This window comes from Balearica regulorum, chromosome 1 (assembly GCF_011004875.1).
Source record: "Balearica regulorum gibbericeps isolate bBalReg1 chromosome 1, bBalReg1.pri, whole genome shotgun sequence".
Lineage (NCBI taxonomy): Eukaryota > Metazoa > Chordata > Aves > Gruiformes > Gruidae > Balearica > Balearica regulorum.
The window spans coordinates 352,229-370,395 of NC_046184.1; the positions used below are offsets into that span (position 1 = coordinate 352,229).

At 52.5% G+C, this 18,167-nt stretch overlaps 1 protein-coding gene across 3 annotated transcripts in view; it reads left to right on the forward strand.

Moving 5' to 3' along the window:
* SHANK3 (SH3 and multiple ankyrin repeat domains 3) overlaps nucleotides 1–18,167 on the forward strand; it is a 382,463-nt gene that overhangs the window by 133,550 nt on the left and 230,746 nt on the right. For all 3 annotated transcript variants that reach the window (XM_075742957.1, XM_075742888.1, XM_075742921.1), the window contains exon 12: nucleotides 6,717–7,053. In XM_075742957.1, coding sequence (XP_075599072.1) covers nucleotides 6,717–7,053 — 337 coding nt within the window. The remainder of the gene's footprint in view (nucleotides 1–6,716; nucleotides 7,054–18,167) is intronic.

Below are 18,167 nucleotides of genomic sequence, written 5' to 3' on the forward strand. Positions count from 1 at the left end.
TGGGCAGGCAGGTGTTCAGCCATCTCCAGGAAAGCAGAGCTCCGTCATGCGTAATGGTTACATGGAAGAGAAACGCCATCGCTCCGAACGCCGCCGCCCCCCCCCCCTCTTCCTCCAAGCTCCTTATAAACTGAGCATGACGTCATACAGTATGGAATATCCCTTTGGTCAGTTTGGGTCACCTGTCCTGTCTGTGTTTCCTCCCAACTTCTTGTGCACCCCCAGCCATCCCGCTGGCAGGGCAGTGCAAGAAGCAGAAAAGGCCTTGGCCCCGTGTAAACACTGCTCAACAATAAGTCCATAGAACAAAAACATCTCTATATTATCAATGCTGTCTCCAGCACAAATCCAAAACATATCCCCACACTAGCTACTATGAAGAAAAATCAATCCTCTCAGCTGAAACCAGGACAGGGATGAGGAGCAGTGTCCCGGCTGGGCACTCTGCTCCCCCAGCCTGCGGGGCACGGTGGCCGTGTCCCCCTGCCCACGCTGGGCTGGCTGCTCTGGCTGGGGACTGCACTGCCTGCGGGTGGGGGAAACCCCCGCCCTCTCTGAGCCTGGTTCCCAAACATCCCGACTGCCTTTGCTGGGGGCCTGAGGACACAGGCAGCCAGACCAGGCTGCTTCCCTGCCTGCTGTTAGCTTGTGGGGGGCTTCCTTGAATGCCCCGCTGTGCACACCCCTTCTCGCGCTTTCCTTGCTGGCTCCTGCCCTGGTGGTCCCCATGCCATCCCCAGCCCTGCGAGGATGGTGTAATGAAGCCACTTCCCAGCCACTGCCATAGCGGTGGTTCCTCCCATGGTTCCCTGGCACTAGGACAGGGCTCTGCTGGTCTCAGCTCCTGGCCCAAGGCAAGGTCTTGTCCACCAGTCCACCTTGCTCCTGCATGTTTTCCTGCCCCTTACTTTTGCATGGTTCTGGTATTCTCTGACCCAGAAGAAAACTGCTCTCACGTGGTTATTCATTGGTTTCATTTTGCTGCGTGTGCTTTCCGGGAGGCTGATGAGTGGAGCTGGAGGACTGGTCTGATGCCTGGGGGCTGGCACCCAGCACAGGCGGGAGCAGACGAGGGGATGGAGGGGGTGCCTCTGCCTTCTGGCTTTGGGAAGCTGTTGGATGAGACACATCTCATGTCCTGCAACAGATCCCCAGCTTGCCAGGAGCCCTCTGTGGCCCTCCCTTTCAGCTACCTGCTTTCTGGTGAGGAGTGTGATTTCAGCCCTTCGTACTGCTGTGACAGTGGTGGCAGGAGATGGAGCAGGGTCCCATCTCAGTGATAAGCTGGGGCTCGTGCAGAGGATGCAATGGGGAGAGCGGCATGAAGGAAGCCTTTCTGAATGTCCTTCTGAACAGAAGAGGACTAAGCTCTCTGCAAAGCTGGGGGTCACCTAACTTCTGGCTGAATGAAGCCACTCTGCTGCGCTGGAGGGGCTTGGCTCCATAGTTAGAGCCAGCAGAGCAGGTGGGGCCCCAGCATCCTCACTGACACGGTGCAGGAGCCGAGCACCAGCTGTCATGCAGGACAGCACAGGCAGAGGGGGGGGCTCCTCCTGCGTTTTTAAGACATTATGTGGGCCTGGGATTCTTGCATATTCTGGAGTCCTGGGTGTAGCTACACGAGTATAATTCGGCTGTTGGGAGCACATGGCTGGCCTGTGCATTGTTCTCTGTAAGGGAGCCAGGGCCTCTGAAGCATGCTGCTCAAAACAGAGAGTTATGGTTAACTCAGCACTTCCAGCCCTAGCGGGAAGTTCTTGTCTTTCACACTCATCTCCCTCAGAACAGCAGAGAGTTTCCCCAAGACTTTTGCTTTTGAACACACGGTGCTCTCCCAGGAAGAGGAGTAAACAGCTAATCACACGTTAGGGTTGTTGGTCCCTTGCCTACCTCTCCTAGGAAAGGCCAATTTAAAACCAGCAGTAAGAGGATGCCCGGAGGGCTCCAGCACTGAGCCAGGCTCTGCTGCCAGTGCAGACTGCGGTTGTCCTTTGCCAGCGTCCCTGCCCTATGTATGTGGTAGCCTCGATTTTCTGTCTGCTGCAGCCCCTGGACGTGTTCCTGGTGCCTTTGCTGTCCTTGTGACTGTGCCAAATGCTGACCTCCTGCTGGACTTTCTGGTGTAAAAAAGTGCACCCATAGCACCTTTCAACAGCACACTGCCTCCACCAGTTCCTCTTTTGCTTCAGGTTCTGTTTTACAGATTTGCCCCAGCCCCCATCCCGGGCAATGTGGCCATCTCTCCTGTCCTTTTTGCCACCTGGCTGCAGCACAATCTTCTCTTCCACGTTTCTGCCACATGCAACGGATTTTGTCCCCCTTGCTGTCTCCGTCTTGTTGCGTATCACGGCTGAGAACACAGTTGCAGCTCTCTGAATATATCTAATCTCTGTCCAGAAAGACTCAGGCTTGCACTGAATCTGCATGGCAGAGCTTCCAGACTGGTTGTAAGTCCACTCTTAGATAAGGACTTTGGAGAAGCTCTGGAGCATCTGGAGAGAGAAATCCTGTATTGCTCACATGAGCGGTAGCTGTGCTGCTCTGATTTCCCTCCTCTGAAGCTGCCTGGATGTCTGCTCATCGGGGTCCTCAGTGAAAACCAGGCTTTCCCCGGCACATACTGTCATTTCTAGATCTCTAACCTCTGTGTGGAAACATCTGATCTTGGTCCAGTTGCCTTCCTGGCTGCACAGTGCCCTGAAATGGGCCCCAAGGCAGTCCAGGCGCCAGAAGCTAACCACTGAAATTGGGGCAGATGAGGTTTCCATCATCTGTACCTCTGCTCTGAGGCTCCTGAGGGCTTTGCTGAGTGAGTCCCCTCCCCTCCTCCTCTACCTGCTAGGGTAGACACCCTGGGTTCTTGGCTGCAGCTGCTTGGGTCAGGAGACATCAGAGCATGTTTGGACACTTGACAGCCTGTGGAACTTTGCAATCTAAGTGTATATCAGCTGAAAGTCTAAGCTCTTGTCATAGTGCTGGAAAGCAGGTTTTTTCACTCATTTCTGGGACTCGTGTGACTCCCTTGCCCCTAAATCCCACATTAACAAATGAAATAAGCTGTCTGAATCCCACCTCACGTGTGGTTTCTGTGCACTGGGGGGCCAATTTAGAATTACACCATGCATGTATGTCCTGTCTTTCAAGAGGCTGCCTTTGCAGTTATAATACCATCCTCTTAATAGGCTTCTGGAATGAAATACTTGGGAAACTTTGACTTTACAACTTGTTTTGTGTCCTGGATACTCCTCTCTGATGTGAATCTGAGACAGAGGTTGTGGTTTTCCTTGTTCTTAAGGTGGATGCTGTAATTTTGGTGTTGGGAAGGAGCACTTTGAATACATACGGTGACAACTGATCTTGCATAGAGTGTGGAAGTGGGTGACCAGGTGATTTATTTGACAGGCTAAATTAAAGCACTTGCCCTGACCTGTGTCAAGAATTATAAAGTACCTTCCCTTTTACCAGCAAGTCCTTGAGCAACCTGTTTGTGTATCATTGCCTGATAATTGGTGCTTGCTGTGAGTGTCTCGCCACGAACCGGGCTGATCTTCCGCCCTCCGAACCTGACCCTGACCCATTCGACATCTCCCCGGTGCGAAGTCTGCGCTAGTCACAGTGGGGAGAGCAGGGGCTGGGACAGGCTTATTGCTTTTCAGTTAAGCTAAGACAACCCAGGAGCAGAGGAGATCTAACACACGCCAAAAGAATCTCCTGCCTGGTGTGCTGCTTTCTTCCCTTGCAAGATGAATCTCTGTATGTTTTTTTCTTTCTTTTTTCCTTTTTTTTTTTTTTTGTCGACTTGGTAAAAGGAGCTCGCCAATAAGGTTGTTTTACAGTAAGCATGCATATGATCAGTTCAACATACAGTTGTGATCTTTTTTTTTCTAAGCAATTAATATCAAGAAACTAATAATTAATTTATAAAACACTAAAGCAAGCCCAGGCCAACTCCTGCTGTCTGAAGTTTTCATTGTCGCACTCTTGTTCTTCTATTGCTTTCTTTCTTGGTTTGGTGCTAAGACCAATGATGCTGAGCTCAGTCACACACAGAAGAGTGGTGAACCAGACCAGTACCTTGACATGGGTCTGCTGTAGTTCTGGTGCTTTGAGTGGCCCTTTTTGCCTCCTCATAGTAACGAGTGTGCATGGAGGGAGCGCAGCGTGGACTCTGCCTGAGCAGCTGGTGCGAGCACGGGTGGCACCGGTCATCTGCAAAGAGCTTACTGCTGCTCCTGGCTTCTCCCAGGATGGGGGAAGAATGGTCCAGGCAGATTTTTCTAGATCTTGAATTTTTTCTGGCTGAGTATTTCCTGTTTACCAAAATTCTCATACAGTGCAGATCCAAACCTGGCATTTCTCCAGCTGTGACATTGCCTACTGATGGAGCACCACCGAGACCACCTCTCTGGGGCATTGCTGTTCCCCAGCTTTGACGTAACAGACTCGGATTGACTCTCTTCTGGCAGAATGGCGCTAAGCCCATGTTTGGTTGACTGACGCTACGAGCTCACAGCCTTCCTGAGGTTACAATCCCATGATCGCTTGGTTTCACCTATGGCATCAGTCCCTGGAAGCACGCCATTGGTGTACTCACTTGGCCAGTATATGTCTTGGCCTTCGGTTTGGAGAGGTATTCAGGCACTGACTGATGTACTTTCGTCACTAGGCACTGGTCAACACTTTCACTAAAAGTAATTCTGTTTTTTTTTCCAAGAACCATGCTTAAAGTTACTGACTTGGCTTGATTTGGAAACAGCTCTTTGAGATTAGCAAGAAACTTCCTTGTGCTTCCAGTGAATATTTCCAGTTTCTAATAATTTTTAGATCTGCCAGTTAGCATGACATGCATCCATTTAATATTTGTTTCTCTGATTTTTTTTTAAAGTGGTTTTCTATGAGAAGTGATGTAGTACAAAATGAAATGTCTCCTGGAGATCTATCATGTGTCTGGATGACACAGGCACTTGGGTCGGCAGTCCTCGTCAACCAAACCTGTTCAGCACTGCCTGTGAAACGGTCGTAGTTAGCCCTGACTGTGGCTTCCTCTCCAGTGTGTTGCATTGGTGGGACGCTGTACATCAGCACCCTGTGCTGTCCTGCAAACTCCCGGACGTTGAATCCACAGCACATTTTACCCCAGGGACTGCATCACATCCATGGCCCAGGCTTTGCTGCTTCCCGTTCTACATCTCTCCGTGCCTGTGGCCTCTGGGTGACCGTTTTGACCCGTTTCTCCTGTCAGGGGGGCCTGGACGTGGGGCGCTGGCAGCGCCAAGGCTGCGGGCAGGCAGCGGGAGGCTGGGGAGCCAGGCTGAGCCGCCACGGGGAGCGCGGACGCTGCCGGCAGAAATTCCCCCACCACGTGGTTGAAACTCATCAGAGAACAAATGCATCATGTTGCTATGACAACAGGAAGATTTACAGGAGCCTGAAATTCTTGTACTTTGAACCTAAAATGTTTCTCAGAAAATATTCCGAGTGCAGCTTCCCAGCACAGCTGGGAAGTGCCTTCAGGGTGTTCGGTCACGGATGACAGAGGTCTGAGCCATCCTCAATGTCGGGCAGCATCCTGCCCAGACCCCTGGCTGCTCCCATCCTCCCAGCCCCTTGGTGGCCATTGGAGCATGTTCAGGGCTCACGTGCCTTTGTGCAAGTTGTTGTGGGAAGGGTGGCCTTGAAAGGGTGCAGCCAGGGGGATCTCGAATGCAGACGGGGCCAGAGGTCCCCTGTTAGCAGGATCACACCACTTCTGAGTGTGCCTTTGAGCAGGAGCGCAGGAGACCTCTGCCTGCTTTATGTGTCCCCTTGCTTTTGCCACTACATTTGCAGCAGTAATGGACTGGATATTGTCGACTCTGGGTTCACCGGTGGATGTTGCCACACGTCAGACAAACTTTAAGCATGTTAAGCTTCAGGATGGAAATGGATTCATTAAACAAAACGTATGTCTTTCCTGACCTGAGGTCTGCAGTGCTGCGGCTCTGCAGCAGAGCCCTTTGCTGCTGCAACCCCATCAGGTTCCCTGTTTCTGCTCTTTCTCCCTCTGCACAGCTGCAGGCAGAGGCAGGAGTTTGCATCTTCAGGTGGCTTCATGAGGTCTGTTTGTTCTGCACGCTCCTGAGGGTTAGGTAGACGGTCAAGTAGGGCAGGGAGCAGCTGGTATTTTATCCTGTGCGTTGCATTTTCTAGGCTTGCACTTGGCACGTGCCTGAAGCTATAGATTTAGGCCTTCTGTGCCTCCAAAACAAGAGTAAGCAGTGGCTGAGGTTACTGCTGGTGTCAACGTCCAGCACATGTGTGACCGCCTCCGAACTGGGGTGGCAGCTGGAGATGGGCTGGCGGGGGTCCCGCTGGTGGCCCCGCACACTCTTTCTGTGTGTCCTTGCTGGCACTGCCTCTCCCCTCCGGCAGCACTCCTTGGTGCTTCCCAAGATGCCACCTCCAAATCCTCCCCACGCTGGTGCGCTGCGGTCGGGCTCACCTGCCCCACGTGCTCCTGGGGTGGTTTCCCCCAGGGTGGTGCAGGGAGAGAAGCTGGGAGCAGACGGAGCTGTGTCCCCCTCTGCCTTGGCCGTTCCCGCCCTCCTGGCCCAGTTCCACGCGCTTTCTCAGCCCTCCAGCTCTGCTGCCATCTTCCAGCTTGACCGTGGCTGGCCGACGCCGACTTTATGCTGTGCACCCGGTAGCTAACGCCACTTTCCCCGGCTCTTTTGCAGTGCCTTTCAGAGAAACTCCCAGCTACACGAAGCGGAGACGGATTCTCGGTGCCGGCGGCCTCGCCTCCCCGCGCATGCTGCAGCGCTCGGCCAGCGACAACAACCTGAAGGTGGAGAGCCGAGCATCCTACTCGCCGGTGCCCTCGCTCCGCAGCCTGCCCCCACAGCTGCTGGCACAGATGCAGGAGGCGGTGGGGGCCGGGGCGGGGGACGGCAGCCTGGCGAGCTCCAGCAGCGCCCGCAGCGCCCACAGTCGCTCCCCGTCCCTGCAGCGGGTGCAGGAGGAGAAGGAGGCTGACCTGCCCACGCTCCGGAGGAGCAGCCGCGGCAAGGCCAGGTGAGGGGCCGGGGGGAGGCGGAGTGAGGCTGCCCTGCGCCACGGCCGGTGCCTGCCTCGGCACCCACAAGAGCCCCTTGCGCCTGCATGGTGCCGGGCACCCGCGGGACCCTGGGCAGAGGGTGGGCAGCAGAAAGGCCGGTGGAGCCCGATGCAGCCCTGCGTCTCCCTGTCCATGTGCCGTGCGGGGCTGGCTGGGGCCCAGAGAAAGTGCTGAGGGGTTTTTTTCCTCCATCTTCTCCCCAGCCCTCGGTCTAATCTTGCGTCTCAGAAATATGGTAAGTGCATCAATGCCGCGTTGCACTCGTTGTTGCTATGACAATGAATGCATCTTGAAAACTAATACTTCGAGGTTGCACATTGCAGATAAGCCAACACCTAATGCGTCCCAACCGACCAGTGGTTATTGCGGTTATCGGCGTTCTGTCTATGGGCACGGGTGGTGGCGTTCCTCTGCTGAACCTACCGGGCCCCGGGAGCGGCTGATGGACACCCTCGCCCGACCCACTGGCAACATGGGGAGGCCTTCCTTGTGTTTTGCGTGGTTTCCATGGCCTGTAGGCATGGGAGCAACTTGGACCTCATGTTCTCCCACTGCTCCCCGTCACTCACTGGCCACGTGCAATGTGAACGTCGGCTCTGACACTGCTCTCCACTGCCAGCTCTTGCCTTCGGCTGGAAGCCAGGTACGGGCACCCGTTCTGATCAGGAGGATGGCTGCTGCTTCCCTCAGACATGGGATGCATGTCACGCTAACTTCCCTCAGACGTGCAGCTTCCCTCAGACAGCAGGGGAGCTGTGGGAGCCTTCGTGGCTGAGGGTCCCTTTGGTGACGCCTGGGGCCAGGCTGTGCTTCAGAAGTCCTCTGGTGGTAGAGACGAGAGCGACCCTGGCTGATGTAAAGCGGCCTCCACTCAGAAAGGGCCAACAGGAAACTCTGGTACTGTGAGGCCAGAGCAGGACTTTAAAGAGTGGGTATGGGGTCTGGGTTACAGCTGCGTTCACTAATGACCAGGAAATGGATTTGAGTGTTGAAGGACCGGTCTGCAGATGGCAGCTATTCACATTAACTCCAGCGCAGAAACAGCTCTGAGGCCCTTTGAGGCCATCTAAGGAATTTGGGGAAAAAGAAACATGTCAGTGAATAAAAAATAATGAAAATAAATGTAAAATTGCTACCAATGGGGAAAAAATTGAACTACTCAAGTACCTGCAAGGATTCTTAACTCAAGAAAAGTTGCAGGATGTTTTCTGAACAGCCCAATGGAGGCCTCTGCTCTGTGTGCAACTCCAGTACGAAATGCAGTGATATTAGATGACCTAACAGCGTGGTGGATGATAATATGGAAAACAGTCTAATGCCTTGGTCAGAATCAATGATGGCACCTCTGAGTGCTGCATACCTGGCTGGGCTCTACCAGTCAGCAAGAACAGTGTGAGTTAAAGGGTTTGGGAGATGCAGTGAAAATGATTGGGAATGAGAAAAAAAAAATCTCGGCTTTGAAGAGAGATTTAGAAGAGCAGGATTGTTACCTTAGAAACGAGATGAATAGGAGGAAATATGTTAAAAATATTGAAAATACTGAGTGGCTTATCAGAGGGATATAGGAAACCTCTGCCTGTTTCACAGCACAAGGAGAAAGGAGCGTGCAATGAAATTAATGGCAAGCACACTCAAAACCAGTACGAAACAGTGGTTTTTCTCCACCCTGCAGTTAGCTCAGGAATTCACTGCCTCGGGATCTTGCTGGAGCCAGAAGCACAGAATGATTATAAAGGCATTAGGAGGTTGGTGTGGGTAAAAAAAAAAAAACGTGGGCTTTTATAACTAGTAAGATTTTGGAAGTGTTCTCAAAATTACCTGGAGCACCTGATGGCAACGCAGGAGGAGGGCAGCTGGGGAGGTCGAGCCTTACCCAGCCAGGCAGTTCCTGGCGAGGGGAGGGCGGGAGCACAGCTGGGCACGGAGGTGCTGCGGGGTCTGGGGTCTGCTGTGGGCAGCGGAGCGAGGAGCGCTTGCAAAAGTGGATATCTAGTGCCGCTGCAAGAGCCGGGCGTCAGCAGCTGGTGTGCTGTGCCACTGGCTCCGTCCCAGGTAGCTGCCACCTCGTCTGCTGGCCCGTTAGCTCCCTGCCGAGTGCAGGAGGGTGGGATGCTGCTGCAGGCTTGGGCTGTTCTCTGACTGGGTGCACAGACCTCCAAAATACCTGTTAAGCCTTTGCGCCTGGGTTGACCGGCTCTGTGCTGAAGCCAGTGGGAAGGCTGCTCGCCGTGCCCTCCATTGCAGCTCAGCGAGTACCCAGAAAGGGCAGAGGAAGGCAGCTGCCTCTTCATCCTACAGCTAAGCACTGGTAGAGTGAGTGTCTGCCCCATTTTCTTCTGTCTCCTGCTTGTGCAAACTTTTAAAGGATTGCTGGAGGTGGCTTAATTATTCCTAGTCATATGCATTTTATAAAGTAGATATAAAAGTGCATTTTACTGCGTTATTTTCAAGTACTTGTATATTTTTGCAGGGATAGGAGGATTATGAAATTAATTACACTGAGTTTGGGGCAAGTGACAGTCACATGCATGCAGCCTACGTGTTCAGTGGCTGGTACATGCTGGCAAGTTCAGAGCTGTCAGGATTGTCCAGAGGTGGTCTTAGTGACGTGAGACAAACAGAGGCGGTAAGTCAGAGGGGAGGAAAAGCAAAGGCTGTTGCTCAGGCAGCAGGGTTTGAGCTGGGAGCCGCTCTCCCATGTCCCCTCACATCACGGGGGGTCGGCAGCCCCGGGCTGTGAGCAGGGCAGCAAAAGGGACGTTCCTGTGTAGGGCTGGCCATCCCCACGCATTGCCCCTTGGAGAGCAGCACTGCGTAGGGCCACAAAGCCCCGGAGGAGCCCTCGTGTGAGGGTTGAGCAGAGAGGAGCCAGGGGGTCTCCTGCCTGTCCCCCCGGCCGCAGGAGCTGCCGGTGATGCTGGGGAGGCTGTCAGCACTGCCGGCCCTTCCCGCAGCTGCCCCACGTCACCGCCACCCCATGATGGCCGGGGGTGCTGGGTGGGTGCTGCTCGCCAAGTCGCACAGGCTGATATTCTTTTAAATTATACAGATGTATGCACGCACCATTGAGGTTCAGCATGAAGCTGTGTGCTAACAGGTGCTTAGAGCAGCTAATTAATAGTGGTATTTTCTTTGACCCAGTATTTCTTCCACTTGTTGTTTGGCCTTATCACTCTCCAGTCGGTTCCCAGCGTGTCTGCGTTGGTTTGACAGAGCTTTTATTTACTCCGGGGATGGGGAAGAGCAGTGCAGTGATCCCTATCTCATCTGAGTACTCAGTTCCCAGGGATGTTTTATTTTTACACAAGAAAGCCTTTGCTTTGTAGTAAGTGACAAGGCATCCATAAACACATGGAGTCCTCTCACATCTTCCTTGAAAAGTCTTGCAGAAAAATTGATTCTGGGTCAGATTTTTATTAGAGTAAATATCAAGAAAATTTAGTGTCTGCAATGTTGCCCCAAAATTTTTTATTTTGAAGGCGAAAACTCCCAGCAAAATTCAGGTTGTTTTGCAAATATATTCAGGATGGCAAAGAGAATTTAAATGAAAACTAGCTTAGTGTTAGCGTTTCCTTTTATCCAGAAATGATGCACAAAAGCCCCTCACGCGCCTGTGAGCTGCCCGGCAGTAGCCTTGGTGCTGGTGTTCAGTCATGCTAACAGCAGCAGCAGTTATTTGTCCACGTTGCTCTCACGACTTCAGCCGTGGCAGTGGTTCTGGTGGCTGAGTCCTCCCGTGGACTGCGGCTCTCTGACCTCCACGGAGGCTGAGCAGAGGTCCCGGCCGGGGATGCTGAGCATGGCAGCCCAGCTGTGACCTTGGAGCAGGGGTGGTGGGTGCGAGCCCGGGGTGGACCATCCCTGCAGCAAGGGATGGACAGTGGCCAGGAGCCTCTCCCAAGTGGGACGGGCAGGGCTGCAAGGAGCCTGGAGCAAAGGACCCAGGTGGTGCCAGAGGTTAATCCACCCCAGCAAGGCTTGGGTGAGCCCCACGTGGCATGTCCGCAAATGCCTTTTGGTGGTCGGCTGCCTTTGTGCTAATAGCCCGCTCCCAGGAGCAAGCCCTGGGGGAGGCTGTTGCTGATGCAGTTGGCTCCAAACCCCCCAGTCATGTTGTGGATCATCAGGCACCCAGGGAGGACCAGTGGGAAGGGTCTAATCCACAGAACACCGACTGTGCTCATCCTGCTGTTCTTGGGAAACCCCGGTGACAGGCGTGCCCTGGTGTTCTCCTCGCTCCTGCCTCCCTCTGTCCTCACCACTAGGAAGTTTTCTAGTGTCTGATCTGAATATTTCTTCCTCTAGTTTTCTTATGCCATGTTTACTCTGCATAGGTACGGTGAGGAGCTTGCTCACTTCCCCCTCGCAGCAGTCTTGTGCACGCTGAAGACTGCTTGCTATGTTTTCCTCCTTGTTGTCTCTTGTGTTGGCTGTTAGCCCCCGCTGCCTTGCCCTTCCCAAAGGTCTGTTTTCTCTGAGCTCCTGCCGTGGTTCCTGTCCAGGCTCCCACTGTCCCACTCCCTCCCGGCAGTGCGGTGCCTGGAGCAGGCACACAGCAGCAGAGGAGAGCGGCAGCAGAATTGTGTTGCATGTTTTTCAGGCTGTAGTTTTGATAGCTCATCATATTGCGTTTTATGAAATGGTGTGATGTGTGACTCACACTCAGCGTGTGATAGCTTCCACGTTTTTCCCCCCCCTCAAAACCCACTACATAACCAGTGTTTCCCTATCTGAATCCTTGTGTGTAGATTTAGTGCCTTCAGTTTATCAGGATCCATCTAAACCCTAATCCAGTTCTTTGGAGTATTTTGCAGCCCCTTTGTGCTGCCTGTAGATTTGGCAAGGATCTTCTCCAGTCCATCGTTCATTTTGCTAAAGGAGGCACTGACCAGGTCAGCCCCGGGGTACCTCCACCCTTGGACGGGGAGTCATCGGAGGGTCCTCCCACCCTGCGGTCGGTTGGTCTCAGGGCAGCTGCGGGGCTGGGAGGAGCCCACCGAAGGCCGAGGTGCGCGATGGCTGCTCGGCAGCCAGCTCCTCTCGCCATCTGTCCTTGACAAATCCCTTCTGACTGTTACTGCATTGCTTCCTTCTAGGCATTTGTTCCGATGTTGTTTTCCAAGATGTGAAGTGACGGTATTTCTTTAGCTTTTCTTTTTCCACCTTTTTGGGCATTTGCCATTTTCCACTCTTTTGGACATACCCTATATAACATGAGCCTTCAAAGATGACCTTAGGTGTTCTTAGATTGCTTCAATCTGTTCTTAAACTTCCTCCCAGATGTGTAGTCAGGCAAATCAAAATATTCTTAATTAATTCCTGCTTCTGGTTTCCAGGTAGGATTTTAACTCTCTTCCTCTGAAGTCTCACAGTTGATCTCTGATTTAAAGACAAACAAGTATTAAGCACATTGGTCATCTTGGTTTCATCCATCGAAAGCTTTCCCTCTCTGCAGTTAGCCAAAAGAGCACCATGATTCCCAGCAGTTCCTGGGATCTTCTTCTTGCTGTCAGTGTATTTACAGAATGAAAACCTGCTTCTCTCCATGGTGGCATTTCTCTCATGCTTGTGCTGTCCGGATGTTTGCTTCTCTTAGCTTGTGTTTTTCCTTTACATCTGTCCATAGGAATCGCTCCTGTTTTCTAGTTCATGTAGTGTGAAGTCAATGATTGTCTTACGATTTACCTGGTTTCTTACTTCACTGCTTATGCGTCCTCTGTGTTGGGGTAGGTCTGAAGTCTGTTTTCCTTTGCCTTCCCCATCATGGGATCATGTAATTGTTTGGGTTAAAAGGGACCTTTGGAGGACATCTGTCCCACCCTGGGCTGTCCTTTCATGAAACCTTGCCTCCTGTGTTCAGGAACGTATGGAGGGTGGCCTCAAAATGCATCGCTCATATTTTGCTGGTCTTTTTTGCTTTCTTCCTAAGAAGTGCCGAACACTTACAATTTCATGATCAGTCCTGCCAGCATTACCTCTGCCTTCGCATTTTCAGCCACTTGGAATCAAAGTGCTAAAAGAGCTTCTAAGGCTGTTTTCTGCACATTCTCTATAAAAATAAATTGTCATGAATATAGTCCAAGAGCTTGCTGGACAGTGTCCTGATCCTTCCCCAGTAGATCGCTGGATAAATGCAATCTCTTATTATCCCTAAGTCCCATAATCTAGCATCGGAGGGGCATAGCATAAGACACTGCGCTGGATCAGAATGGATGTCTGCCAAGCCCGGTATCTTGTCTGATGCCTGCCCCCGGCATGTGCCTAAAGAGCAGGACACGTGCCGAGGAGACCAGGGATTATCCCCCCACTCCCTGAAATACCTTCTCCTTTGGTCCTGTCCCTGAGCAGCTCCGCAAGAGGCAACGATGTGAGTTGCTGGTGCGTGGCTGGCTGGTGGAGTCCTGTTCAGACAGATACTCTCCATAAAAACTGCACTGAGCTCAGTGCTCTTCAGCGGCAAGTAAATACAGACAGCATCCTTCTCTGGCACCTCCCCTGAAGATTCTTGGCACTTTGCCACATTGAACAAACATCCTTCTTCTGAAATTGCTAAAACTGCAGTTATTGCATCAGCTGGAACCTGGGGACTCTATTTCTAATATTCTTGACCTCTCCTTGGGGGGTTTAATAAAATAAATGCCTTGTCCCAATCTCTTTTTTCATATTATTACTTTTAACAATATGAACTGATTCACTGTTCCCAGGCCCTTTTATTCCTCAGTAATGTGAATGAGATCTTTGCCCTAAGTACTAAGTCAGTGGATTATTTATTTATTTATTAAAAGCCTTAGACAATTTGTTTTCCCTTCCTGGCTTTCGAAGGGGTTAGATCCATTTGATTTGTTCTACCTGCATCAGGGATTTGAGAAGAAATTACCACAATTTGTTTCATTCTCTCCTTCGTGCCTCGGTTTTCAGCTTGGCACCCGCTGTTGATTTGAGTCCCCTCTGCATCTCAGCTGTAACCTCGGTCTCCCTACAGCAGCTTCTTAAAAATAAATCCCTGGGGTGGTGGGGGGGAACCTGAAGGTGGGTGGTGCACAGGCCACCCACCTCTCCGGATGCGCCTGGGGTCTCCAGGCTGCTTACGGTCCTTCCGCGCTGTTTGCAGCGCAGCTGATAGCGCTGAGCAGCGCAGCAACGCCAGCGCCGTGCCCGGCGCTTCGGGTATGAGGTGTTATTTTAGGGGATAGTGGAGAGCATGGGTAGGGGATCTCTTGCTGCTAGTGTGACACCATGGTCCAAGATAAATCCACCAGTAAGCAATTAGATGGACGGTGCTTTGTGGAGAAACGTGTGGTGAGGAGACCGAGCCCTCAGTCATCAGACTGGAGACCTTGTGCAAGAAATCCGAGGTGTTTGCAGAGGAGTTACAGACTTGCGGAGCAATTTAAGTTGGAAGGGACATCTGGAGGTCATCTGGTCCAGCCCTCCCGTCTAAAGGAGAAAAGCTGGCTCCAAAAACTTATTGGTAGAAGGGCCTTGTCGGCCCCTCACCAAGGGCTCCAGCTGCCGCAGCCACAGCCGGGGTCGGGCTCAGGGATGGGGCTGAGTCAAGAGGGTGCAGGAAGCCTCGTCGGGGACAGCCCCTTGGCCAGGGAGCTGCCTCTGAGCTCAGGGCCTCGTCGCTGGTCCTGAGCTATGCCGTGGGGTGCCGGTGCCTGGAGGGCGCTGGGACCCACCTCGTGCCCAGGGCTTGCCTGGCAGTCCCGGGGTCACTGTCCTGCCCGTCCGTCATCTTTGTCCCCCGGGACTGTGCCCCCGTCCCTGGGGCTGGTGCCCTGCCCTCGCCTCGGGCTCCCGGCTCACCGGCCCTTGCAGGGCGGCCGCTATGACTGCTCCCAGCAGGACCGCGCTGCAGACCCCTTATGCACCCTGGAGCCGGCTCCCCTCCACCGTCCGTCTGCTGCAGGAGAAGGGCCGCCGGTGAGAGAAACCTGCTGTGGCAGAATGCCTTCTCAGGACAGTTTCACCTTAAACGCGCAGGTGACCACCCACGCCACAAAATGTCTCTGAGACGTGCTGCTCCCCTCCATGCACGCCAAAACTCGCCTGAAGTAACTAGGACAAATGCTTTTTAAGTTTTGATAAACCAAAAGGGAATCTCAGCAATATTCAAGTGAGATTACTTCCCTGCCAGGAGTGTTTGTCTCTGTAATAGCTTTTTCTGTTTGCCTCAAAGTTCCCTTAAGAATATATGCTGTCAATCTGGGATACCAGCAAAGCTTCAGGAGTATTTATTTTAGTTGCGCAAAATTAAAATGGGACTCGATCAGATGAGCGGAGATGCCCAGCAGAGCACTCTTCTCTTCTGGGGTGCAGATCCCTGCCCTGCCCAGGACCAAAGGCCACCCCTCATGACAATAGTCCCAGCTTTTGGCCAGGGCGTTCTTACCAAATACAGACAAAAATCTGCAGCAGTTCAGAGAGTGCGCGATGCACACAGCTCTTACAATAAATATAACTCACCACCCGAATAAATAGCAGAGCATTTTGACAGGCTTTCACGTATTCTGTTGGTTAAAACATTGAATTTTGTGTCTGAGAACTATACTGCAGGATTTCTGAAGTGCAACAGAGTTTGCAGGACCCTCCTGGAGAGCTGTTTTGTTCCAAGAGAACCGGAGTGCCCAGCAGTGGAGGAAGGTCTTGGCATGATGGTAGAGAGAGGAGACACGATGGGCTAGCATTAAATCTGATCTGACATGTGGAAGAGGAGGTTAGGTCTGGGATGGCTGGAGCAGTATTTGGGAAGGTTTGGCAGAGTCTGAGGAGCTGAAGTTTGAATGTGCGACATGATCCGAGCCGCTGTGGAGACAAACCCCAAAGCCTGGTGATGCTGGGAGGGCTGCCAGAGCCCGACGGTGGGGCGGCTCGTTGGTGGCAAAGGGCTTAACGGCAAGAGCCCTGTGGTCGCGTGTCCCACGCCAGGAGGTCCGTTGGCAATCCCCCTGGGAACCGCTGCCTCCGGAGAGCATCGGAGGAGAGGCTGCGCTGCCTATGCACGGCTTTGCAGAAATAGCCGCCTTTCAGAAAACATGGAGTATTGAATGACAACAGTTTTACTGGGCTCAGGATCTTGAGGAAGGAGAGACACTGAAAACACTTACCTTGCCGACTTCAGAAACATAACAGAAATTCATCAGAAAGGCCTGAAAAATCAAAAGCAGTAACAACATCTGTAAGAGTGATATGGGAAGGGCTGGATGATCCAGGCAGAGCTACACAAAGCAGGCCCTTTGGAAGAGGAGATCATCAATGAGGTGACGGAGCGGGTCTAGGAGAGTATCTGAGAGTAAAGGGAGTCTGGGTTTGGGGAAGGCAGCATGAGCAGCCAAGAGCAAGGTGAAGCTGTCTTCCAAAGGAGGAGTTTCTGTGATGCCGGTGGGATTGGACATCTTCGGCCAAGGTGAGGTCCCAGAGCAACTGGCAGGATGGAGTGTCCCAAAGGAGAATTCCTTTACTGCCCTCTTCCCCCCGCCGAGCTGGCAGGGCAAATTGAGGTTTGGGAAGAGCAAACGTGTCCCCCTGAGCAGAGTACTGTGGGCAAGCGTCAGCAGGATTGCACAACGTGTTTGTGTTTAGCAGGTGGTGGCTACATGAGGGGAGAAGGGCTTAAACTGTAATGGGATTTTGTTAGCAGAGGATTTCAGTTTCACCAGTCCAAAACATTAAAACTTTACATTAGAAATGCTACAGTGATGTACAAATAACACATTAGAGTGGGGTTTTCCCCCGTCCCGTACAGCGGTTTGATCTTTTTGATAGCACAGGGCTGGGAGCAGCAGGATGAATGATGGAGATGAAGAGCAAAGGCCAAACAGGAGACAGGAGTGGGGAAACAGAGGGTAAAGCAGGCCGCTGACTGGAGCTAACGCTCGAGTGTTTTGAGAGCTTTCATTAGGTTTCCCCTCGCGTGAGGTTAATATGGAAACTAGGCACTTAGGAGTATGATGCAGAGCAATGCCGTGAACTTTATCTAAGAGAAAGGAAATTATCCACATTAAAAATGAGTGCTGCAATGACAACAACATAGTGAAAACTCACGCTGTTGTTTAAGTCAGGCTGACAGCCTTTCAGAGCGAGTGCCAGTCCCTAGTTTTACCCAAGCTGGAGGCGTTGGCTCCTGACTCCTGCCCCACAACGGGCTCGGTGGGAGGCAGAGCTGCTGCCCCTGGGGCTGGCAGGCAGCAGGCAGCCTGCGACCAGGCAGCAGCTCTCTGTGTCCTCCAGAATCCTAATTCAGGACAGCCTGGAGCCATGGGGCCCCTGCAAACCCTCCAGAGCTGGTCTTCGTGCCTCCCTCGCTCCACATCTCCGCATTGCTGGTCCCTGGCTTAGTGGATTTTGTACTAGAGGAAACTGTGAGACTTCAAAGGCCGATGGAGTTTGTTTATAAATACAGGCGATGCATACTGCAAGGAGGAAATTCAGACAGCTTCTACATTTTGCTGGATTTTAAATTACTGCAGTCCCACAGGCTTCCTTGTCAGTGTCGCCATGAAAAAGCTCTGCTTTTTTGTGAGGACTCATTCATTAAAATACAGAACAAAACGTCGAATGTATAAAATGAGATGGAAATTAATGTCAATAATATGACGATGCTATTCTGTCACTCGGTGGGACACTGGTACCTGGCTGGAGTGCAGCCCCAGTCACCCCAGCTGAGCAGAGGACACGAGCCGTGCCTCGAGGCGGGCTGCGAGGAGGGGTCTGCCAGCGGAGCAGCAACGGGTTTGTCCGGAGGAGGGGAATCATCAGTGAAATTGAGGCGACATTGAAAGCTACCAGAAGGAAAGCGTTTTCCTTCACACCCAGCTGCGCCATGCAACTCCCGTGGCTTCATTTCTCACAATTGTACTTCATTGCGATCTGCGCTTGCTGAGATTTACTGCTTGTGATTTACACTTGACGTGTGAGTGTCAGCTTGCTGGTGAGGAGGATGTTTTCCAAGGACCAGCTTACCCCCACAGGCCTCCCCGGGGTGTCCAGTACCCCCCTCGGCAGGGGTACTCGGCAGGGTCTGAGCCGAGGTGGCCGTGCGTTGCCGGTGCCAGCCCATGGGCAGGTC